Source organism: Lactuca sativa, chromosome 9 (assembly GCF_002870075.4).
Source record: "Lactuca sativa cultivar Salinas chromosome 9, Lsat_Salinas_v11, whole genome shotgun sequence".
Taxonomy (NCBI): domain Eukaryota; kingdom Viridiplantae; phylum Streptophyta; class Magnoliopsida; order Asterales; family Asteraceae; genus Lactuca; species Lactuca sativa.
Window position 1 is genome coordinate 23,893,178 of NC_056631.2, and position 26,141 is coordinate 23,919,318.

The 26,141-nt window shown below is 34.7% G+C and overlaps 1 protein-coding gene and 2 long non-coding RNA genes across 5 annotated transcripts; all 3 read left to right on the top strand.

Moving 5' to 3' along the window:
- Positions 1–3,145: 3,145 nt before the first annotated feature.
- On the top strand, positions 3,146–4,525 carry LOC111881138 (uncharacterized). Its single transcript, XM_052767640.1, has 4 exons — positions 3,146–3,290; positions 3,393–3,492; positions 3,571–4,446; positions 4,522–4,525. Exons 1-4 carry the CDS (start codon positions 3,146–3,148, stop codon positions 4,523–4,525), a joined length of 1,125 nt encoding a protein of 374 aa, XP_052623600.1.
- A 647-nt stretch (positions 4,526–5,172) lies between these two features.
- Positions 5,173–6,132, top strand: LOC122195918 (uncharacterized). Of its 2 annotated transcripts, XR_006186984.2 has the most exons (3): positions 5,173–5,614; positions 5,709–5,846; positions 5,945–6,132. It is a non-coding gene; the product is annotated as an uncharacterized LOC122195918 (long non-coding RNA). The 2 variants fall into 2 exon arrangements; XR_006186983.2 differs by having other exon boundaries at positions 5,709–6,132.
- A 16,022-nt stretch (positions 6,133–22,154) lies between these two features.
- On the top strand, positions 22,155–25,470 carry LOC111881161 (uncharacterized). Of its 2 annotated transcripts, none has more exons than XR_002846686.2 (3): positions 22,155–23,532; positions 23,617–24,453; positions 24,822–25,470. It is a non-coding gene; the product is annotated as an uncharacterized LOC111881161 (long non-coding RNA). The 2 variants fall into 2 exon arrangements; XR_002846687.2 differs by having other exon boundaries at positions 25,239–25,470.
- The last annotated feature ends 671 nt before the right edge of the window (positions 25,471–26,141 follow it).

The window sequence follows — 26,141 nt, forward strand, 5'->3', positions numbered from 1 at the left end:
TTTGCCGAGAATCTTCGGTTGGTCATAACTTCTTTGTTATAACTCGGATTTTAGGGTTCTTTATATGTACGAAAACCTTGATACGATTCCTACTACTTTATTTAACCCAAATAAGATTTTAGGAAAGTTATATTTTGACCTTAATTTGATTGGTTTTACATTACATTGTCTCGAAATATCGGGTTGTCACAGCTGTTGAATATAGTCTCATTAAAAATACCTTAACTAAAAAGTATGTGAATAGCTCTCAGCCCTAACTTGATTGTGGTTAAGTCACTAGGCATAATGAATTTCATTGTATAAAGTTTATAAAATCCGAGTATGCTTGGTATTTATGTAAAAGTGTAATATACTCACTTTATAAAGATGTATGTTTCAAAGAAATGAACATATGTACATGTATAAACTTTATGTTTTTAAACATATAAATATACATGAATAGTATTAGCTTGAATCCTTGAAATCCTACAAATTTTTATAACATGCTTGTTATAATATACGAGGTCACATAAAAATCATATATTTTTGTATCGTGTAGCATTTGTTGTGTGGACTAGTTATTTCACGATAAAACAAACATAATACGTATACGAAAAGTTTATAGTAGGCATAACGAATTTCATTGTATAAAGTTTATAAAAGCCGAGTATGCTTGGTATTTATGTAAAAGTGTAATATACTCGCTTTATCAAGATGTATGTTTCAAAGAAATAAACATATGTACATGTATAAACTTTATGTTTTTAAACATATAAATATACATCAATAGTAATAGCTTGAATCCTTGAAATACTACAAAGTTTTATAACATGCTTGTTATGATATACAAGGTCACATAAAACTAATATATTTTTATATCATGTAGCATTTGTTGTGTGGACTAGTTATTTCACGATAAAATAACCATAATATGTATACGAAAAGCTTATACTAGTTTATATGTAACGATATGTTACCTTGTTAAACAAGGGCCGTAGGCACTCACCCGTAAAACGTGAGTTCCATTTGTTCGAATTCATTTATTTTTGAGAAACTCGTCATGAGAAACTGCTAATCCACAATTCTTGAACTTTGAAATACTTTCAGACCGTTTTGTAATGAGTTTACACTATAGGGTTGTTTTGTAACTTCAATAAACTATAGGGGCTGTTTGGTAATTTAATATAATGAATAGGACTATTTTGGTAAAAATAAAGCAATTAAGGGGCTGAAATGGTTTAAATGGAATTTAAGTTTGGGAATTAGATTGATTTTCTTAAGAATCTCCATAGGAGGGGCTATTTTTGAATAAATGGGTTCAATGTTTAGGGTTGGGTCTGATTTTGAATATATGATTTAATAAGGAGGTTAGTTTGGTCATTTCACAAGCTAAATGAAATTGACTTTTTAACCGGAATAGAGTCTTTAGAAAAACTATTTACCATAATAGGGTTCATTCAAAAATATTTACCATAATGGTATTACTTTAGATTGAAAAGTAATATTTTTATTTAGAAAAAAAAAACACGTTTTATTGTATTGCCTGGAGGGAAATACAAACAGAAAGAAAAAACAAAAAAACGTAAACGACAATTAGGGCTCCACCATTGTTTGGTCGCTGTCGGCTGTCCCACATCCACCATCGCCGGCCACCTGCAACCTAGTTCATCCGTCGCCGGCGATCAAACCTGCAACTTCTTCCACAGTTCCACCCTTCCTCCATTCAAGGTATGAGATTTTGATTATTCTGCACCTTTTTTGTTTAATTTTTAGAGAATAAAAAAAATCGGCCTTCATCTTCTGTTTGACAAAGCTGCTGCAGTGCCATCATCCATCATGTTACATTTTTTTTCCATTGAAGCTTTTTGTTGTTAGATCTTGTTCATCCTCTCTTTAGTTTTTGAAATCTTTTTTTTTTTGCTTTTTGCTTTTATGTTTCTTCTTCATTATTGACTTGATTTGTTAGCTTAACTGTGATTATATATGCTTAGAACATACATAACGTAAATATGAATATTAACCTAATGCATCAAACATCACAGCACCATGCTTTTTTGCTCTTTGGTTACATTGGAAATTACATTGATGCCCTTGTTTTGGACAATTTTTGAAGTTTGGTTTCTTTTCAATTAGACAAATGGTATTAAAAGATAGCCATAAATATTTTCATTTTAATATTATTTATGTTTTGCTACTCATTGATAATTTAATTGAATATTATATGTTGGTGATATTAAATATGTATGTATGTGTGTAAAAGAATGTGAAGACACAAAATATGAAGATAACATGCAAATCAATATTTTTTTATGATTGTTAAAAAAATTAAGAGTAAAATTGTAAAATTTGTTTTTGTTTGTTTTGTAGATGAATTCTATAATAGACATGATTGACAATGAAATTTTTTCTATAATCTCTCAAGCTGTTGTTGTGACTAATGTGATGAATATAGACAATGAAATTGAGTTAAATGAAATATTGGAAGATGAAATTGGAGATAAATATGATGAGGAAGCATCTTTTGATAATAATGTTGAAGTGCCTTCAACTTTTACTAATATGGAAGGAACAAATTTGACTATTGATGACAATTGGATTGTGACACAATCAATGAGTAATAATGATTTTACGCAAGAGTTGGGAAAAGATTCTTTCAAGGATAAAGAGGAACTTGTTAGAGCAATCAAAATACATAGCATTAGGACACATAGACAATTTGAGGTCATTGAGTCACGCCCAACTATTTGGACTCTAAGATGCAAGTTGTACTTACAATCTGGTTGCAAATGGAGACTTCATGCAAGTAAACGTAAACGTAGTGGTTATTTTGAAATCACATCATATACTGGTCCACATACTTGTTTACACTATAAGCTTTCTCAAGACCATCCGAACCTAGATGCAAGCTTGATTGCTATGGAAACTAGACACCTTATAAAAGAGCAACCTTCTATCAGCATTCCGGCTTTGAGAGCTAAAATAGTTGAAACATTGGGCTATACTACTTCATATAAGAAGCTTTGGGTTGGGAAGCAAAAAGCAATTGAACATGTGTTTGGAAACTAAGAAGACTCTTATGTCGCTTTACCAAAATATCTAGGCGCACTTCAAAAGTTCAATCCAGGAACTATAGTTGAATGGTGTGTTTCAAGATCGACTGATGTGAATGAAGTTGAATTTAGGCGTGTTTTTTTGGGCTTTTGCTCCCTCTATCAAAGGGTTTCACTATTGTCGACCGGTGATTAGCATTGATGGTACACACTTGTATGGAAAATACAAGGGTAAGATGTTGATTGCAATGGGAGTTGATGGTAATAATCAAATTTTGCCACTTGCATTTGCTATTGTAGAAAATGAATCTTATGATACTTGGGATTAGTTTCTTTCTCATGTCAAGAATCATGTGGTAAAAGACCGTGAAGGCATATGTCTAATATCTGATCGTCATGGTGGAATTCTTAAGGCTGTCAATGAGCATGGATCTCCATGGTTAGAGCCACGTGGTTTTCATAGGTATTGTTAGATTTTTGAAGTATTCTTTTATGACATTTCAATAACTTGCTTCATTAACTTACATTATTTTTTCTGAAGGTATTGTTTACGACATTTCATCAGCAACTTTTATGACAAGTTTCGTAATTCAGAATTGAAAGCTTTAGCTTATCGTGCCGGGAGTCAGAATCAAATTCGAAAGTTCAACTCCATCATGGAAGAAATTGGGAAGTTAAATCCACGTGCTCGAGAATGGTTGGAGAGTCATCCACTTAATAGATGGACACTTGCACATGATGGTGGAAGGAGATATGGGTTGCTCACAACAAATTTGTCAGAGATTTTCAACAGTGTACTTAAAGGTGCTCGTTTTTTACCAATCACAGCTTGTGTGCAACTAACATTCTATAGAATGGTGCATTATTTTGATGTGAGACATCCTTTAGGATCTAGTTCTCAAGCTAATGGAGATACACATACTCCACATGTTGTTGTAAAACAAGTAGCTTTGATGGCAAAAGCAAGTGCACGTTCCTTAAGATCTTTTAACCGAGAAAAATGTATATTTGAGTTGATAACTCAAAAAGGTCGAAATGTGCAAGTAGTTAATTTGGAACAAAAAACTTGCACATGTGGTAAATGGGAGGTATTTAAATATCCTTGTTCTCATGTCTTGAGTGCATGTGCCAAACTCTCTTTGAATAGTTGGCAATATGTTGATAAATGTTACTCGATTGAATACTATTGTGCTACTTGGGCATCTGAGTTCTCCCCGCTTCCTCATGAAGTGTATTGGCCACAATCACCATTTAATGAATTACTTCCAAATTTAGAACTATTACGAAATAAAAAAGGCCGTCCTCGTTCAACAAGACTAAAAAATGGTATGGATATTAAAGAAGGAAGAAATGTCAATCTTTGTGGAATTTGTAGGCAACCGGGACATAATCGAAAACGATGTCCGTCTATGCCAAGGTAGTTTAAAAAAAATTATATTTTTATGGTATTTGTTGTGATTACTCTCTTATTATTTTTTTTCTTTTTTTACAGGTAAGGATTTGTTACCGGTTCAAGTTTAAGCAAATTGTGATGTTTTTCTTTTTGTAATAAACAATATTGAAGTTGTTTTGTGGTGTTTTTTTTGTAACAAACTATGTTGAGTTTTTTTATCTTAAAAACATTGTATGTAAATGTTAGAGTTTTTGTCCCTTAAAATATATTGTGTTTTTAATTTATGATGACTAAAATTTGATGGTCAAAAGATGGTATAAGAAAAATGAATATTTAAAAAGAACACAAAAAAAAGATAAAAAAAAACTGTTAAAAAACAGTAGAAAAGGTAATAAAAAACTAAAATAAAAGTTGTTATTTAATATATATATATATATATATATATATATATATATATATATATATATATATATATATATATATATATATATATATATATATAACATTAAAAAGAAGAAATAAAAGAGAAAAAAAAAAAATAAATAAAGTATTTATAATAAAAAAAAACTGAAAAGAAAACTGAAAAGTAAAAAAAGAAATGAAAAAAATACCATTTTGGTAAATATTTTGAAAGAACCCCAATAGTAAATATTTTTTCAAAGAACCCCAATAGTAAATATTTTTTCAAAGGACTCTATTATAGTTAAAAACTCAATGAAATTAGGGCTTTTAAGCCCCCGTTTCCTTGTTTGATCGGGCAAAAGAAACGGAAAGATACGAACAAAAGCAGTCGAACACGGATGAATGGGAGATGCGAAGGAACAATCGGCGGGCCAGAAGGGAGCGCGAACGAAGATGATGAAAGGGAAGCACGAAGGCTTTGCAGGCGGCACGAGGTTTCAGTGATCGATTGCGATAAGGATCGCCGTCTTCGGGGTTCAACGAGACTGAAAGGGGAGAAGCAGCGAAGCTGCTGTGGTCTCGGTGGATGCAGCGAGGAGCTGATCAAGCAGCTTCTCGGATGCTTGCTTCAGTCTCGGTAGCGGGTTGCGAAGGAAATGCGAGGAAGATGTACGAGGGGCGAGGGTTGGTTCGACTGAAGCGACAGAAACCGCAGTAGGGTGTTAGTCGGCAATTTTGCGACGGGGAAAAAGGGAAGTGCGATGAGGTGTTTTGCTCCAATCGGTAGCAGGTAAGTGGATGGGGGCTTCTCCGGCAGCTCCTTTTTTTTTTTTTGGCAGAATTCGATAAGGCTTAAGTGGCTGTTTGGGTTCGATGTTTGACAGGAAGGAATGAAAAAGAATGATGGTGAGGAGGCTGTTTTGCTGCTTGAAATCAAATGGAAGAAGAAGAAACGAGGCTGCGATCGTTACAAGGATAGAGAAGGGCAACAACCTTCTTCTTTGGCTGAAGATCCAGAAACGGTAAAGAAATGGTAGAAGATATATCTTTTTGTATTATTATTATTATTATTATTATTATTTATAAAAACTGATTTGATTTTGATTGAGTTTGAGTGTAGCCAAGTAAGGAGTCTTGCAAGTAATATTTTGTGTAGATGTACACTCCAAAATTGTAGCATTGATTGGTAAAGTGTATAAGTTTCATTTTGTTTTGGCTGTGAATTTAAGAGGTGTATTTGATGTTAAATTTGCAAGCAATGTATTGATTTTATCATTCATGTATTTATGTGATGTATTGGTTTAATTATTTACATATTTGTTCGGATTTAGAAACAATGTAAATTCCTTGGCGAGTCTATGTGTATAGAAGGTGGGTCACTTGACCCATCTTTTTATCATCTTTTGTAAGAGTTTTTAAATAATTATAAATTGTGACCCATCTTAAAAACTTCGAGTGAACCACCTTAATGTTTTAGACAACAAAATATATACAAATCAAATTTTCAAAAGCTCACATTTTATGTTTTAATAGGCACCGAATTCATTTAAGGTATAATCGAATAAAAAAATAGTCCAATACAAGTTAAAGATAATTAGATAAATACGGGAAAAAAGAAAAAAAAAACAAACAATAAAAAAAAATTCATTCTCAACACGTTGTTCTTCTCCCGCTTTAAGGTATATAGTGATACGGTGATATACAATTGCCCAAATCGGAAATTACACGCCGTCCGTCGGGCCTTGACCCCACAGCTAATATCAAGATACAAGACTTCATCGATTACTATTATAAAAACTTTAAATCTTTTTTTGGTTATACAACCCGACCCGAACTTGCAACTACTATTTTTTTTACCATTTTTTCGGTTTGAAGTAAATAGTGAACCACATGATTTTACATTCTAGACTCGCTATGTAATACCCTAATTATTTGTGCATTTGGGTGTGTATGGATGTATTATACTAGTTATACACACAAGTATAGGTTTTTGGATAATAAGTTGTATATTATACATGTATTTGTGTATGTATTAATTTATTGCACTAGTTCATGTGTGGATGGTATAGTATGGTGTAGGATTTGACCATTCTTGTATATATATATATATATATATATATATATATATATATATATATATATATATATATATATATATATATATATATATATATATATATATATATATATATATATATATATATATATATATTAAAACTCAATAAATCAAATTACCATGAGTTTTACTGTGAACTTGACCGTTTATAGTCTGACTTAAATTACGTGATGTCACATTGAATGTTCATGTTCTAGCTTCTTTTTGGGTCGATTGCAAGGCATCGGTAAACCATCGTTCTTAATTTCTCCTATTGTATCTTTGTATTGTTTTAATCCGAGTTATATTTGATGGTTTCTTTTTGGTTTTTTATTTTGATTTTTCGATGTTAGGTAACTTTATACATGATATTGAATATAATATGTAAATGCTATGAGATTTGTTATGATAAAGGCCAATATAGTTACGATTTGTCTTTTTTGAAATCCAAGTTTTCATCTTCCTATCGATTTGAGCTTTAATATATATGAGATTGGTTATTGAAATAAAAACCTTTTTAATTATTTAATTTTGAAAATATTTTTGGATGAAAATTTTAGATAAAGAATCAAAGTGAAGCTTCTCATAATGATGCTCTGTGACATCCCCAATTTCACGACCAAAAATGACCGATTTTGTTTATACTTTATAAAAATCAGAGTACTTCTTTTAATAAAAATGTTGCGGAATTTGTTCTCAGAAAAAATTGATCAATACGTTATCAAATCATTTCCGAAGAAATGTATTTTGTTCATATTAAAACTTTGTGATGTCATCGTCAATACTGAAACATAAGCATAAACAGACCTTACATTTATTTATACTACTGATCTACATCTCCTTTAATCTTTCAGTGTAAAGTAGCTTTGTATTAACACCTGTGATACAAATATATTGAGTGGGTCAGGTTTGGAAACCTAGTGAGTACATAGGGTTTTCAACCCACAATAATATAATTACTATGTTTAATCATCAAACAATTAACCCAATTACCTATCCCCATTATCTTCATTTAATCTACCCTAAAGATTTTATCCTAAGGGTCATCTCCTATATCATATTTACCTCTCATCTCATTACATATCATTTCCTTATATGTTTGTTCCTAAGGATCATCGCCTACATCGCATAGACAATACTAATTCTGGGATTACTCCCTCAATACGTGTCTAGTAAGGGTTAGGGTATCATCGCATGAATACGTAGTTACAACATTGCCTGAACTTGTAATTCATAATAGGGGTTAGAGTATGATCACATGAATATGTAGTTACAACATCGTCTGAACTCGTAATTCATCACATACAGGTTATGAGCCTGCTGGTGTTTCTACATGACTGTCTAGAATAGTCTGTGGTCGCCATCTATACTCTGGTAGATGACTACATCGCCACATCGCCGGTCAAGGTTATGATATCTCCTCTCATCTTACATCACCTATTTATCATCACCTAATTATCATCACATTACTATCATCACCTATCTCTCATCACCTAATTATCTCTCATCACCTAATTATCATCACCTATATCTCTTTACCTAATTATCATCACCTTTCTATCATCACATTCTTTCATCACACACCAACTATTTCATCTACCCATGTTTTAACCTAACATATTTGTAGATATAAAATACGTATATTGTTTACATCATCTAAAACATGTATATAATGTTCATCCAGCGTAAATATCAGGTAAACAGATAATATGCACACCTAGCACGTAATATATATAAAATACTTCATATCTATGTGTAAGATGAAAGCAACTATGCACTCACCTTAATAGCGTGAGTCGATAGAATCTAACTAAAAACGGTTAGCGGTTCGTGATCATCGGGCTCGGGATGCGAAACGCCTTCAGCAAACGAGAGAGAGAGACAGACAGAAGAAATGGTTTAAGGAATGAAAGGGTTGAACTTACTATTTATAGGGTGTTATGGGGCCATTCACGTCGTGAACATGATAGGTTCACATCATGAACTTCCATGAGTCACCCTGTAGCTTTAACACGTGTTTTCTATCCCCGATTAGTGTCCCTGACATGTTTCACGTCGTGAACTTCATGTTCACGTCGTGCCTTAAGGCGGCTAGGGTTTCTGCCACGTGTCATGCCCTCAGACAGCAACATCTTCGGAAGGTCATAAATTTTTCATACGACACCGTTTTCGACGTTCTTTATATATACGCGTAGGTGGAGATGTACTCTACAACTTTATTTTAGGTCATAAAGGCTAAAAAGTATTTTATCATAAACTCACTTTTTATGATTCCTGGTGTCGTGCCGGTTTTGTCGCGGAACTTCGAAATGTCATAACTTCTTCGTTATAACTCAGATTTCAGCGTTCTTTATATGTACGAAAACCTTGTGACATATACTACAACTTAGTTGAGATTGTTTATTATAAATAATCCTCTATAAGAAAGTCATTTTTGACGTTTATCGTCTCTAAATTGATTAGCCCGAATCTACAGGCGCTACAATTATCTCCCACTTAGAATGATTACGTCCCTGAATCATCAAAAAAACATGGCTTGAATAATGACTCCATGAGTTGTCTCTTCATCTTAGGTAATAACTGTAACTTCTATGTTCCTTTAAATGAGTTTCTAGCTCTTGGACTTCTTGACTGCATGTGATGCTCAATCTTGCACCCGCTCTTTATCCTATATTGGACTTTCAATCGTAACATTCGAGTTACAAAATTGATCCTTATTAGAGACTCATTCTTCTTTTTAAATAGACTAATCTTAAGAGAAGTTCTTTACTTCGATTATTATAACAGACCGATGGGTCATGTTCTAATGACCTCTTATCGTATGATGCAATGCTTAGACTCAGGTCTCTTAGATTCAAATTCAAGAATGGAATATACCTTACTTCATGTTCTAATGTGTATAATCACATTTTAGCATGTATCGTTTCTAGATATAGAGTTATTACTTAAATAATGGTTGTGATACTTCTATTGATCGCTTCGATTATCTTTCACTTCAATCTTCTAGCTTATGTCGGATGTTACATCGAACTTGGTTCTCTGAACGACGTAGAATACATATCTTAGTCGGAATCGATATGATATGACCACTAGGGTCGAAATAACAATCATCTTCTTAGTCATTACTGAAACAATGGTAATGAAAAATTTGAACAAAACATAATCAATTACTAGCTTCTTGACAACCTTGTGACTTTCCCCGATCCAAGTGCGAGTCTTGTGCTTTCGGTAGTATAGGCCTCTACTACCATTCACACCTACTCATACTCATCTCAAGTATTGTCTCGCAGTCCCCAAGTTCTTATTTCCTAAAATCACTAAACATTTTAACACATATGAATGTGTCCAAATAATCTTAAAATTTTCCCTAGAATCTACTAGGACTTCTTCCATGCATATCTTCAACATAATTGTGCTTCAACTCGGTTGGTGATGGAAACGCCAGACGATAAGACAATTTCAGGAATTATACCAACCGTTCTATCATCCCGCCAATCAAATGTGTACATTCGGATGTACCGTACTCCTCTATACGTAGTTACGTACTGTTATTTTATTATACGTATTCTAAAGGCAAGATACCATTCTTACGATATCTTTTGATAGGTATCATTCACTATCGTTAGCCTTCTCATTTCCTCCATTTACTCAGTTCACTATGAGTCTTCACCATGATGTTCTGCACACCAAAGCTGACGTTCGGTGTACTGAGGCGAGAATTTAAGATAGGAAAGCATTATTTACGATAGACGTATAAATCTCCTTATTACTCCGAAAAGTTACATGTCAGTTCTAATATCGTAATTAAACTTTTAGAATCCTAAGAACATAAAATTTATAGATCCAGTCGGCAACAGACCATAGATCCATTCAAATAATAACATATAAGACATATAATGCTATAATATAAATCATTTAGCACATAAAAACAATTTAGGCATCTAATTTTAAAGTAAGCTAGTGCTTGTGTCAATTCTGGTGTACTACCTAAAATATATTAGACAATCATCTCACAATCATAGCATAGCATTCTATGCTTAAGTCTAAAAATCATACAAAATCCTAGTTCGCTTAAACTAATGCTCTAATACCAACTGTGACATCCCCAATTTCACGGCCAGAAAGGACCGATTTTGGTTATGCTTTATAAAAATCATAGTACTTTTAATAAAAATGTTGCGGAATTTGTTCCCAGAAAAACTTGATAAATACGTTATCAAAGCATTTCTGAAGAAATGTATTTTGTGATGGGTTTTGGCCATATGAACATTCCTATGTGCACATGCAAACCCTAATGCTTGGATCTAGGTTTCTCTAATTAAACATGCTTTGAATCCAAGACTTCTAATGACTAATTAGGTATAAGAACAATACAAAATCAGATCTAGAAGTTTACCTTTGAATCTCTTGTTTGATCTTGTTGTCTTGGAGCTCTAGAGTCACAATTGTCACTCCTCTAATAGCTTACAAACACCAACTAGCAAGGAGGATGATTTGAGAGAGAGGAGAGGGATTAGAAATCGGCCAGGGTTTCTTTGCTTTTGCAGAGGTGTCGATTTCCCTTGCCCTAGGGGTCTATTTATACTTGTAAGGCTCCTAGGGTTTCACCCTTAAACCCTAGTTGGATAATCTTTCCTTAAAGCAATCATAATCCTTACCTAAGATTTGAGGCTATCCCAAGCCCTAGAATCCGTCCATCCTCTATCCAAGAAGGATTTACAGCCCAAAGTGTAACTATCAAACAATTGACAGTTTATACCCTCTTGTTTAATTAATCTCTTTAAGTCACCAAATTAATACTAATTAATCTATGACTTATATTAATCAAATAACAATATTACTATTCCTTATATTATTCTCATAATATATTAATAATATTTATTCTCTCATAATAAATCATCCTATCAAGTTGCTATGGTGAAGGCAACCCAAAAGGACCATGCACAATCGGGTCAAATACTTGCCTAATATAGTTGCAGCCTTAGACACTATTCCAACAGTCTCCTACTTGGATAAGTCTAGTAACTATATACGCAAGTACAATTCGATTTGCAATCGTAGCTCTCAAAGACGCTGTCAAACTCTGATCTAATCAATCTTGTCCTTTAGATAAGGGATCGTACAGTCCCCTGTTAGATATCATGCTGACAATTCTATGGAATGATTAGTCAAGCATTTAGGTTTCTCGATCTCTGATTTATTCGACATAAAACTTAATCGAACACATCAATTCAGTTCTGACCGGGCCCGGCACATAAGTCAAATCAAATCATCGAGCGGCCGAGATATCGCTTTTACCCTCTTAGAATAAAAGTTACAGATAAACTTCGACTTATATGCATTTACTTATTCATTATCAACTATACACAACAATGTGTTTTATAACATCGAGTTACCAATGCGTTTTCGCATTATCAATGTACAATCAATTAACAAATAATAAACCATATATCTAGGTTTTAAGACTATATGATATTATCGTCTTGCGATCACCCTTTTATATCATATTCCATAAGCTGATTCCAGCAAGCGCGGGTTTGTTCCAATGCTCAAAACCAGTTCATAAGTACTCATGAACGTTGCAGCAACCCTTTGCTATGTCTAATACTATTTAGACAATCTACATACCAATTCATGACAATCTTCATTCATATCTACTTCCAACATATGAACGATTGTGGACAATTTGAATAATTCGATTATTCTTAATAAATTCAATTATTCTGGAAGTCAAAACATGCAAAATGAAACAATAGTTAAACAATTAACATAAGACAGTAACATTACTCATAAATAAAACTCCTTTATTTAATCATCAAATGTTAATTACATTTATCTATTACACGTTTATACTACTATCTAATCTATGCTAATATCATCCTTCAGCCCAATACTCCTAGCATGCTGCAAGTGCTTAACCCTACTCAGTCCCTTCGTAAGCGGATCTGCTGGGTTATCTTCTGATGATATCCTCTTCACTACGAGTTGTCATTCTTCTACACGATGTCTAATAAAGTGATATTTTCTATCGATATGTCTAGATCTACCATGATCCCTCGGTTCCTTGGTCAAGGCAACCGCTCCTTCATTATCACAGAAAATCTCCATGGGCTCCTTTATGGCAGGTACGACTCCAAGATCACCAATAAAGTTCTTCAACCATATTGCCTCCTTCGACGCTTCGCTCGCTGCAATGTACTCTGATTCGCACGTTGAATCAGCTACGGTTTCCTGCTTGGAACTTTTCCAAGTCACTACTCCTCCATTCAGGGTAAAGACCCAGCCCGACTGCGAACGGTAGTTGTCCCTGTCGGTCTGAAAGCTGGCGTCACTATACCCTCGCACCTTCAAGTCATCACTCCCTCCGAGGACTAAGAACCATTCCTTCGTCCTCCGAAGGTACTTAAGGATATTCTTCACTGCAATCCAATGAGCTCTGCCAGGGGTCCCTTGATATCTGCTAACCATGCTCAAGGCAAAGGCTACATCAGGGCGAGTACAAGTCATAGCATACATGATTGAGCCAACCGCGGAAGCGTATGGTAATCGGCTCATTTCTGCTATTTCATCTTCGGTACTCGGACTTTGAATCTTACTCAACTTGGAATTACTTTGTATTGGTAATTCTCCCTTCTTTGAGTTTTCCATACTAAAACGTTTCAGTACCTTCTCTAAGTAAGTGTTCTGACTAAGTCCTATTAGTCTCTTACTTCTTTCTCTTACTATCCGTATTCCCAAAATGTAAGAAGCCTCTCCGAGGTCCTTCACAGCGAAGCACTTCCCGAGCTAGGACTTAACCTCCTGCAGAGTCGGGATGTCGTTTCCTATGAGTAATATGTCAACGACATATAGAACGAGGAAGCTTACTATACTCCCACTGGCTTTGACATATACACACGATTCATCTTCGCTTCGTACAAATCCAAACTCTTTGACTTTCTCATCGAAGCAAAGATTCCATCTGCGAGATGCTTGCTTAAGTCCATAAATGGACTTCTCAAGCTTACACACTCTATTAGGATGCTTCGGATCCACAAACCCTTCTGGCTGAGCCATGTAAACATCCTCAGCCAACTTTCCGTTAAGGAAAGCGGTCTTGACATCCATTTGCCAAATCTCATAATCATGAAATGCGACAATAGCTAGCATCACTCTAATAGATTTTATCTTCGCAACTGGTGAGAAGGTCTCATCATAGTCAACTCCGGGAGTTTGAGTAAAGCCCTTCGCGACCAATCGCGCTTTATATGTGTGTACGTTTCCATCCACGTCGATCTTCTTCTTGAAGATCCATTTTCACCCAACGGTCTTACGTCCGGGCACATTATCAACCAAATTCCAAACTTGGTTATCATACATGGATTGGATCTCGCTATCCATTTCCTCTTTCCATTTCACAGACTCCGGGCCTGCCATGGCTTCCTTATAGCTATTAGGTTCATCAAGGTTTATTAGTGTACCATCACTAATATACGTGTCCCCTTCGGTAGTAATATGAAAACCATAAAACTGGGGTTGAACTCTAACTCTTTCAGAACGCCTAAGAGGTAAGGACTCGTCAATTGGTTCAACCGGAGTTTCCTCCTCGGGTTGAGTGCCAGCGGTAGAGGTTCCTTCATCTATTGACTCTTGAATCTCTTCAAGCTCGATTTGCCTCCCACTGTCTCCTTGGCCTATGAGTTCTCGCTCTCGGAAAACTCCTCTCCTCGCAACAAAGACAACATTGTCCTTCGGTCTATAGAAGAGATATCCAAAGGATTTCTGCGGGTAGCCGATGAAAATACATCGCTCACTACGAGGTTCGAGCTTGTTGTGAGTATCTCGTCTTACGAAAGCCTCGCAAACCCAAACCTTGATATGTGCCAACAAGGGAGCTTTCCCTGTCCACATCTCGTGAGGTGTTTTGGCAACCTTCTTAGTAGGGACTCGGTTAAGGATATGGGCGGCAGTCTCTCAGGCATACCCCCAAAAAGAGATTGGTAGTGAAGCACGACTCATCATAGAGCGAACCATGTCCAACAAGGTTCGATTACGCCTTTCTGCCACACCATTCAATTGTGGTGTCCTAGGTGGTGTCAATTGTGAAACTCTTCCACACTCCTTGAGATAATCGTGGAATTCAAGACTTAGGTACTCTCCTCCTCGATCGGATCGAAGCATCTTGATTTTCCTGCCCAATTGATTCTCCACTTCATTCTTGAACTCTTTGAACTTTTCAAAAGTTTCTGACTTTTGCTTGATTAAATAGATATACCCATATCTACTATAGTCATCGGTAAAAGTCACGTAGAAGCGGTTCCCATCCTTCGTGGTTGATCTAAACGGTCCACATACATCGGTATGTATTAGGTCCAATAGACCCTCGCCCCTTTCACACGTACTTGTGAAGGGTGACTTGGTCATCTTTCCAAGTAAACAAGACTCGCATGTGTCATCTTCCCTAAGGTCGAATGACTCCAACACTCCTTCCTTTTGGAGTTGGGCTATGCGCTTCTTGTTGACATGTCCAAGACGACAATGCCACAAGGATGCTCTATCCATACTATTGGAAGAATATATGTTTAAAACATCATTTCCTAAGTTATCAACAATCATAACAGTTTCATAAATTCCATTACATGGTATAACTTCAAAATAAAAGACACCATTTAGATAAGCTAAAATAGAACCATTCTCATTATTAAAAGAAAATCTAAAACCTTGTCAAAATAAACCATGAAATGAAATGATGTTTCTAGCCATTTCTGGCGAATAGCAACAATTGTTCAAATCTAAACTTAAACCATTCTTAAGTACTAAAGAATACACTCCAATATTGGTCACAGGAGACGATCTTCTGTTCCCCATGATTAGATTTATTCTTCCAGCCTCCACATCCCTATTTCTTCTTAGTCCCTGCACATTAGAACAAATGTGGTAACCACAACCGGTATCAAGAACCCAAGAAATAGCATGAGATGAATCGTTAGATTTGATTGTGTATCTACCTGCGAAAGACGGCTTGATCTTTCCTTCCTTGATGGCTTGCAAGTACTCTGGGCAGCTTCTCTTCCAACGTCCTATCTTGTGGCAGTGGTGGCACTCTGCCTCCTTTGGGTTAGGGCAGGGCTTAGCAGGATCAACTTTGGTCCCACTAGAAGAGGCACCATCTCGGGCTTTAACCTTGAGATAGTTCTTAGACGAAGCCTTCCTCTTCTTTCCCTTTCCTTGTCCAATAGCCAAGACAGGAGCAGCGGGTGGATTGGGAGTTGGTGCAACAGACTTGTCCTTGAAGTTGCTCTCAGCGACCCTCAAGAGACCTTGGAGTTTGCTTAGGGTGACCTCCTCTTTATTCATGTGGTAGGTCATCCTAAATTGATTGTAGCTAGGAGGCAAAGATTGAAGCACCATGTCGATCGCCAAGTCTTCCCCAAAGTCAACATTCAACTTGCGAAGACGGTCGACATACCTTTGCATCTTTTGCAGGTGCACGGTAAGAGACTCTCCATGACCCATCTTAGTGGAAATCATGTTAGTGAAAATCTCATAACGCTCTTGTCTCGCGTTTTGGTGGTATATCTCCAATAAGTCTTGTTGCATCTCGTACGGGTACATGTCCTCATAGGACTTTTGGAATTCGGAGTTCATAGTGGCTATCATGATTCAATGTACCTTCGTTGCATAACGCTCGTGAGTTTCAAAAGCGGTCATTTCAGACGGAGTAGCGATTTCAGGGTTGATTTTATCGAGCTTCTCATCAAGGACATACTCCTTATCCTCATAGCGAGCAATAGTGCGAATGTATCTTATCCATTCGCTAAAGTTCGTCCCATCGAAAGTGACCTTTTGACAAAGGCTCATCAATGTGAAAGAACTAGCAGCAACGTTGTTCGCCTTCGACATCTACAAATAGAAAGGACAAAGATAGATTAGAATATGAATCCCTAATTATCACCCAATAAGAAAAAATTAGGGCTAGGATCCGTAATCTAACATGCAAACAATTTGAAGGTAAGTGAATGACGATTCACTAATTCTCCACCATGAAAACCTAACTTTAAGTTCTAAATGAATTTGAGAATTGCTAGGTTTAGATGAGATTCATTGAAACATTTCAATGGCATGTTTAAATCTCGATATGCCCCTCTTGTTTGTGACTGGGATACCGAGGATCACAAAGCGGGTGTGAATTACCATGCAAATTCACATGGTGCCTTCATTGTAACGATCACCCATTCGATGTGCCGGTAAACCACACACGCTCCATTGAACTATGATAAACAATGAATCACCCTTTGCCACCTTCGCTTAGAACCAATTAGTGTGCCGGTAAACCACACATGCTCCACTAACTTCTTAGCAAGGTGCAAAGTGCAATTTCATGGGATTGCATCAATTCACTTTTCCTAAAGTAACTAAGATTGGGAAATTTTAAAAAATATGTAGTTACTTTGTATTTCATATTATACTTTTAATGAGAGAATGAGGTTGCCCTATCCTACCCGTTCGGCTAACGACCCTCCACCAATCAAGCAAGCGGTGGGTGTGAGTGTACACCCATTAAGCGCCATTTTATAGGCCACAACCTTATACCCACCTTATAGATCGGCTTCGTGAATGAGGCCTACTAACGGTAAGACTAGCATTTTAGTTATACATACACACACACACACACACACACACACACACATATATATATATATATATATATATATATATATATATATATATATATATATTAATCTTGTAATATTATATTAGTATAGGGTTTTATTTTAAACTTGTAAAATTCTAGGGTTTGAAATTTAAATTTTCTAAATTAAAAACTTTTAATCACAAAACATAAATTTCAAAACTTGAGGACAAGTTTTAAACATTTAAAACATGGAGGATCAAATAACAAATAATCTCAATTAACAATTAATTCCATAATTATTCATATTTGATTTATTTAATGATTTCTTGCAAGATAATTATCAATTTAATCAAAATAATTAATTAATTATCACATAAGGAAATTAAATATTTTATTAATTGATAAATCTCTTTAATTAGATCAAGATTATAGTCATATATATCAAAAACTTGGATTAGGGTTGATCTAATATGCTAAAGGCAAGTTTCCATAAGATAAATATCAAAGAATCCCGAATCTGGTCCTTCCTGACACTTGGACTCGCCGAGTGCACCATGGGACTCGCCGAGTCAGGCCAACTCGCCAAGTCCACAATGGGACTCACTGAGTCCATGACTCAGAAACTCAAAATTCGAATTTTGCAGGTAAGATTCAAACAAACAAGCAACAATTTAATAGAAACCAATCTAGGCTTTGATACTACTGATGGGTTTTGGCCATATGAACATTCCTATGTGCACATGCAAACCCTAATGCTTGGATCTAGGTTTCTCTAATTAAACATGCTTTGAATCCAAGACTTCTAATGACTAATTAGGTATAATAACAATACAAAATCAGATCTAGAAGTTTACCTTTGAATCTCTTGTTTGATCTTGTTGTCTTGGAGCTCTAGAGTCACAATTGTCACTCCTCTAATGGCTTACAAACACCAACTAGCAAGGAGGCTGATTTGAGAGAGAGGAGAGGGATTAGAAATTGGCCAGGGTTTCTTTGCTTTTGCAGAGGTGCCGATTTCCCTTGCCCTAGGGGTCTATTTATACTTGTAAGGCTCCTAGGGTTTCACCCTTAAACCCTAGTTGGATAATCTTTCCTTAAAGCAATCCTAATCCTTACCTAAGATAGCCTTGGACGAATTTGAGGCTATCCCAAGCCCTAGAATCCGTCCATCCTCTATCCAAGAAGGATTTACAGCCCAAAGTGTAACTATCAAACAATTAACAGTTTATACCCTCTTATTTAATTAATCTCTTTAAGTCACCAAATTAATACTAATTAATCTATGACTTATATTAATCAAATAACAATATTATTATTCCTTATATTATTCTCATAATATATTAATAATATTTATTCTCTCATAATAAATCATCCTATCAAGTTGCTATGGTGAAGGCAACCCAAAAGGACCATGCACAATCGGGTCAAATACTTGCCTAATATAGTTGCAGCCTTAGACACTATTCCAACATTTTGTTCATATTAAAACTTTGGGATGTCATCGTGAATACTGAAACATAAGCATAAACAGACCTTACATTTATTTATACTAGCAATTTACATCTCCTTTAATCTCTCAGTGTAAAGTAGCTTCGTATCGACACCTGTGATACAAATATATTGAGTGGGTTCGATTTGGAAACCTGGTGAGTACATAGGGTTTTCAACCCAGAATAATATAATTATTATGTTTAATCATCAAACAATTAACCCAATTACCCATCCTCATTATCTTCATTTAATCTTCCCTAAAGAGTTTATCCTACGAGTCATCTCCTATATCATATTTACCTCCAATCACTTTACATCTCATTTCCTTATATGTTTATACCTAAGGACTTTTCCTAAGGACCATCGCCTACTTCTCATAGACAGTACTAATTTGGGAATTACTCCCTCAATACGTGTTGAGTAAGGGTTAGGGTATCATCACATGAATACGTAGTTATAACATCGCCTGAACTCGTAATTCATAATAGGGGTTAGAGTATCATCGCATGAATACGTAGTTACAACATCGTCTGAACTCGTAATTCATCACCTACAGGTTATGAGCCTGCTGGTGTTTCTACATGACTGTCTAGAATAGTCTGTGGTCGCCATCTATACTTTGGTAGATGACTACATCGCCACATCGCCGGTCAAGGTTATGATATCTCCTCTCATCTTACATCACCTATTTAGCATCACCTATCTATCATCATCTAATTATCATCACATTACTATCATCACCTATGTCTCATCACCTAATTATCATCACCATTCTATCATCACCTATATCTCTTTACCTAATTATCATCAACTTTCTATCATCACCTATCTCTCATCACATTATTTCATCTACCCATGTTTTATCCCAACATATTTGTAGATATAAAATACGTATACAGTTTATATCATCTAAAACATGTATAAAACGCTCATCCAGCATAAATATCAGGTAAACAAATAATATGCACACATAGCACGTAATATATATAAAATACTTCATATATATGTGTAAGATGAAAGCAACTATGCACTCACCTTAATAGCGTGAGTCGATAGAATCTAACTAAAAACGGTCAGTAGTTCGTGATCGTCGGGATCGGGATGCGAAACACCTTCCGCAAACGAGAGAGAGAGAGAGAGAGAATAAATGTTGTAAGGAATAAAAGGGCTGAACTTGCTATTTATAGGGTATTTTGTGGCCATTCACATCGTGAACATGATAGGTTCACGTCGTGAACTTCCATAAGTCACCCCGTAGCTTTAACACATGTTTTCTAGCCTCGATTAGTGTCCCTGACACATTTCACGTCGTGAACTTCATGTTCACGTCGTGACTTAAGGCGGCTAGGGTTTCTGCCACGTGTCATGCCCTCAGACAGCTACATCTTCGAAAGGTCATAACTTTTGGATACGAGCTCCGTTTTCGACGTTCTTTATATCTACGCGTAGGTGGAGACATACTCTACAACTTTATTTTAGGTCACAAAGGCTAAAAAGTTTTGTTTATCATAAACTCACTTTTTATGATTCCCGATGTCGTGCCAGTTTTGTCGCGAAACTTCGACAGGTCATAACTTCTTCGTTATAACTCGGATTTCAACGGTCTTTATATGTACGGAAACCTTGTGACATATACTAAAACTTAGTTGAGATTATTTATTCTAAATAATCATCTATCAAAAAGTCATTTTTGACGCTTATCGTCTATAAATTGACTAGCCCGAATCTGCGGGCGCTATATGCTCATAAGGTGTTCGATCTAATATTTCAAAGAAGTAACATCTTAAAATTTTTTAATTCATAAATATTTTCTTGTTTTCATTCGTTTATATGTGTGTTAGATACTTATATAGTTACTTATGACAGTGATCATAGCTTTTTACTTGAAATTCACTTGTTAGACATAATGATATATACATTTAAAATTTAAAATACTAACAATATTGTTGTCAAAATCAAAATATAGTTGTTATAAGAACTCTATGTGTGATACAAATCTATGATTTTGTTATTCAGTAATATATACATTTAAAAAGTAAAATATCATTATGTTATTATTCTAGCTTGGGATGGGAGTAACTATGCCTTTAATAACATTGAAAAGTCATTCGACATCATATTTTTCATTGCCTGAAAGTCCTTTGATACTATCTATAAGCCACTAAGCCACTGATGGAAATGTTAGAAGTATCAAAAAAGTAATATATATTCATTTATATAGTCTGTGTGCATACATGATTTTCTGACAACTCTGGAGAGCGTTGATCAATTGACAATTTAGAAGCGGAAAAAGATTTATGGTGAAGCTCATCGTCATGATGTTAAAGTTAGAGCTGTATGATTGGTAGTTTATGTGTTGTTGAAGAAGTTAGTTTATTTGCAGATTCTCATGGTTGGAGTGTGATGTTGTTTTAAAACAATGTTACATGAAAGTGTAAGGTTTTTGTTAGTTGGAGGTTATGCACAGTTGATGTAACGTAGTTCATAAAAAATAATAATACCATTTGGATATAGTTTTTTAGTTGTTAAGAACATGGTTTAGACACATTGTTAGTTTTTACTTTTTAGTAATTGAATGCTATGAATACGAATTTTAGCACTTTTATGTTCATGGTTTTTTTATGAATATGGGTTTATGTACATTGTTTAGCTTTTTTTTTTTTTTTTTGGAATTTTCTTAATCCTTAAAGTTACTCCTTTATTACAATACTTGGATAATGAAACTTTATGATGTAACAATATTCAATATTCTGTATATTAAATTATAAAATTTGGGTCATATTTTCCTATGTCAAAAAGGTTATGAATCACACACTTATAATAAAAATTTCCATTATTATCCTCGATCAAAAACATTTAGCATGATACAATTATGGAATATAAAATATTTTGATCATGTTTTTTTGGATCATACATTTTTAATTATAATTTACAAATATTTGGATCATTAATATATATATATATATATATATATATATATATATATATATATATATATATATATATATATATATATATATATATATATATATATATATATATATATATATATATATATATATATATATATATTAAAGTTATCGTTCCTTAGCTATAGTACCTGACCCACGTACTGTTTATAAGGTTATTTTAACTCAACCAAAGTTTGACGATCAGATCTCGCACCGCCTCTGCTGTTACTGAGTCATCGACTTCCTCGGCTTCCTGATATCAATTGCTACGTGTGATCGCCTCCGGTTACAAGAGACTGCAACACCGCCTCACTCATGTGTTGGTCATCGTAGCCGGTCTCTCAGTATTTAATGTTTATCTATTATCGTTCTGTTTGCTTCACGATCCTTCCACCACCTCACAAATCGACCTTCCTCTCTTCTTCTACTCTTTCCTCCCTCCACCGCAACCACTGCCTGATCCTTTATGTTTGACGCTTGCATCTCCGATTAGCTCTTTCTCTTGGTGTCTGTCGCTACACCATTAGTGGTGGAGGACGTTACGACTGTTAAGGTGGTCGTAGACAATAACATTAGGGTTTTGGATGTCCGTACTGGACGGTCTTGTAATTGACGCTTTGGGTCTTCATACTTGCAATTGATCAATATAGGTATGTCTGCAACGACTTGTAGCCCCAAACATCTCCATTCGAGCGTTTAGAGGGAAACACCGACTGCAATGTATTCCAAGTCTAAGGATCTCCGGCTGCACCGTCATTCACCGCTCTTTCTGATTTTCTCAAATTCTTCTATCAAAGTCGACCGCTCCATCGTTTCTCACCGACTCTCCTCGCTCTCCTAAATTCCATCTGCTCCTTTTGTTGTTTGTTGTCGACGTTGCTGCACTGTAAGGTAGGCCAGTCACGGAGTCCATAATTTTTCCGATTTGGGGGTGTTTATTTCCGATTCTTCCGATTTCTTTCCGCCGTTCTTGTGTTCGCTTTCTATGGCTCCATCTTAGGTTGGTTTTCTCAATTATCCGACTACCTTCAGACTGTATGTGATTTGGAGCTACTTATCGATCCTCTTACTCTTCCATGTGAGGACCAATATTAAAAATTGGATCAGTTGTTCATCTAATTAGGATGGTAATCTTGATACACGTATTCCTTCTATCAAGTAGTGATCCTTCAATTTCAAATTTTACTAACTAATTATGTACTTACAGTTGTTCTATTGTTCATCTAATTAGAAATTGCATATATTTTTTTCTTTTATCGAACGGTAAGAAATACCCTTTAAACTTCGATTTTTTTTTTCTGTTGTCGATTTATGTATCTGAACAATGAGGGTTTTGTTTCGATTTTCTACTTATAACTTTCAACTTCAATTTTCTATTTTTTTGTTATGAACATGTGACGTATGGTGGCGAGGATTGTTGGGTTGGTCGAAATGGAAACCCTAATAGATTTCTTATTTGGATTGGGTTTTTACTGTTCATATTTGGATTGGGTATCAATTTTACTTTCAGTCATGCTTTGATCCTGGGTTCAAGAAAAATTTAATCAGCCCGCCAGGTATTTTTTTTTCCCTTTTTGTGTTTGACTTTCTCAATTCAACACCTCATCTTTACTCTCTCCAACCACTGCTCTAAATTTTAGGGCTTCTGGAAGGCGATGAGTATGTGGCCGAGTGTGCTAGTCGTCGAATGATTTTAGGGTTTATTGCACAGCCTGCACACCAACACGACGTTGTTATCAGTACAACATGTTGACCCAGACTTCCCCTCGAAAATCATGTGCTTTACCTGTTGCATCTGAGATCTTCTTTCTCATACTAGCTGTTGTTGTTCGATTTATATGTGGAAAAGGAATTTTATGTTGTCCGGTTAACAGGCGATTTAAATCTTCCCATGTGGTTGACTAAAGAGGAACAGAAGTTAGTCCACATTAGCAAAGAGTTTAAACCAATGACCTATAGGATCAAGTTGATCTTCCAAATATACCTTTTATTATGTATATATTTTGATCTTTGTGGAGATTATTGTTGAAATTTGTTATGAATTAAGCATACTATCATTGTCTTACATTGGTATCTTTCAAAACATCATTGAGCAGACTACTACCTTTTGTTGTGCAACAAATTTTTGAGAAACTGCAAGGATGTTCTGTTGTATAATTAGGATATGGTGTAGGTCAGTTATATTCAAAGATTACTTTATATTGTTTTAATTTTTCAAATTTCTATTTGGAAAGTTTTTGGCTTCATGTGTGCAAGATTCCATTTTTCTATATAAATATATGGTAAGTTTTATATTTTTTGGGTTGTAACTATTTATATAAAATCCCCTTTTCAGTTCTTGAAGAAAAACCATAGATCTTCATGGATTTTCTGATTTATTTTCTGGGTTGTAACTATTTATATAAAATTCCCTTTTCAGATCTTGAAGAAAAACATAGATCTTCATGACTCTTCTGACAACCCAAATTCATGTTCTGGTAAGATTGCTATAGTGATTCGGGTGGTTCTTTGACCCATTATAAATAAACAACTTTGTATATAGATCGCCCCTATGAAAACAAGTGGGACATTTTTCCAACAGTGATGAAATACTAAAAATTGTGAGTTCCTAATTAAATGATTTTATCGAAAGGGTGCTTTTATTTTCACGTAATCTGTTAAATGACATTTTGATTTTATCGCCTATATGAAAACAAGTGGGAAATCGTTCGTAAACATACCATAAGTCACATACATGTCAATAATGTCTGCAAAATTACTAATAATAAAAAAGAAGAACCAAATCTGATATTCTCTTATTTGGTGTTTGTGTGATAACAAACTTTCTTCTCTTTTCAATATGCAGGGGATAAAGCTTTCTCAAATACAAAGAAGTTTTTCATAATTCTATAAGTACGACATGACAACTATTTCTGTTTTAAAAGAAAAAAATAGTAGTAAAATCACATCCTTAACCCCCAAATTAAAATGAGCTCTTAGGCTTAATGAGAATATACAATAATACAATATACAATGAGATTTTCAATCTGGTCTTCCTTTAATTTGACTGGGTTTAATCTTATTATGATTTCGTTAAGACTCTTTATTTTGTTACTGTTTGCAATAGTTTTTCCACATGTATGTTCGTTTTACTCATAGACAAAAGGTATTGTTAAAGTGGATAATGGGATATATGAAGCCATTTTGTTGACTTTGATTGTCAAAGATTATAAATGGTTTTAATTTAGTGTATTATGTTTGTATCTTGGTGATCTCTCTGCAGTGGAAAAAAGGAAGCTCCATAAATCATATTTATAAAGAAGGTTCAAATTTGTTTGTATTTTGGATGCATGGGTATTTTAGTCAAATGTATAATTGGGAGACATTCAATTTGTATATTGGTATTTTTTTTTGTAAATTTGTCAAGTGGATCATAAATGGTATGGACCGTAATTGGATGTTTATTATTAGGAGGTGATTAGGTGATTTTTTGAGTAAAGGGCATTTTGGTCAAATCTGAAAAATACCAAACAGAATTGATAGATAATATACTGTATACATATTTTCCACTTTCGGATATCCTCAATGTTCCACACACAATCTGGAGCACACACAATCTCAAGGAATTTTCCACACACCCTCTTTAATCTAATGTCATATCCAAGTATAAATAAATAGATCATGAAACAATATTTACAGAGAATAAACCGAACAAAACATCTCACATCTAACCCCGCAACGCGGGATCACTCACCTATTTGTTATAAAGTATTTATATTTACTTCAAGTTGCGGGGTCACTCACCTATTTGTTATAAAATATTTATATTTACTTCAAAAATAATAAAGAGCCTGACTTTTATATCTTGTATTTTTTAATCATAAGTAACCTTTTGCGGCATAACTTTTGGATTAGAATTTTAGGATAATAAATTTGATCTATTAATAGTTACGTTTCATCTTATATTATGAGTCCCAGACTTTATAAATCATAAATATGGGTCCTAAATTTTTGTCGCATCAAACTATTATTCTAAGTATCATACTATTTAAAACGTCAAACTACTTTATTGTTATGATCTATAACCTATTATGATCCAAAACCTATTATTATTATGATCCATACTCAGTATGATTCAAAACATATTACTATGATCCAAAAATTGTTATGAACCAAAATTTATTAT

Excerpts from the sequence above, each read along its gene's own strand:
- LOC111881138 (XM_052767640.1), top strand. The coding sequence starts at position 3,146 with ATGAAGTTGAATTTAGGCGTGTTTTTTTGGGCTTTTGCTCCCTCTATC. Across the intron at positions 3,291-3,392 it reads GATTGCAATGGGAGTTGATG|ACCGTGAAGGCATATGTCTA; the intron begins GTAATAATCAAA and ends ATGTGGTAAAAG. Across the intron at positions 3,493-3,570 it reads GAGCCACGTGGTTTTCATAG|GTATTGTTTACGACATTTCA; the intron begins GTATTGTTAGAT and ends TTTTTTCTGAAG.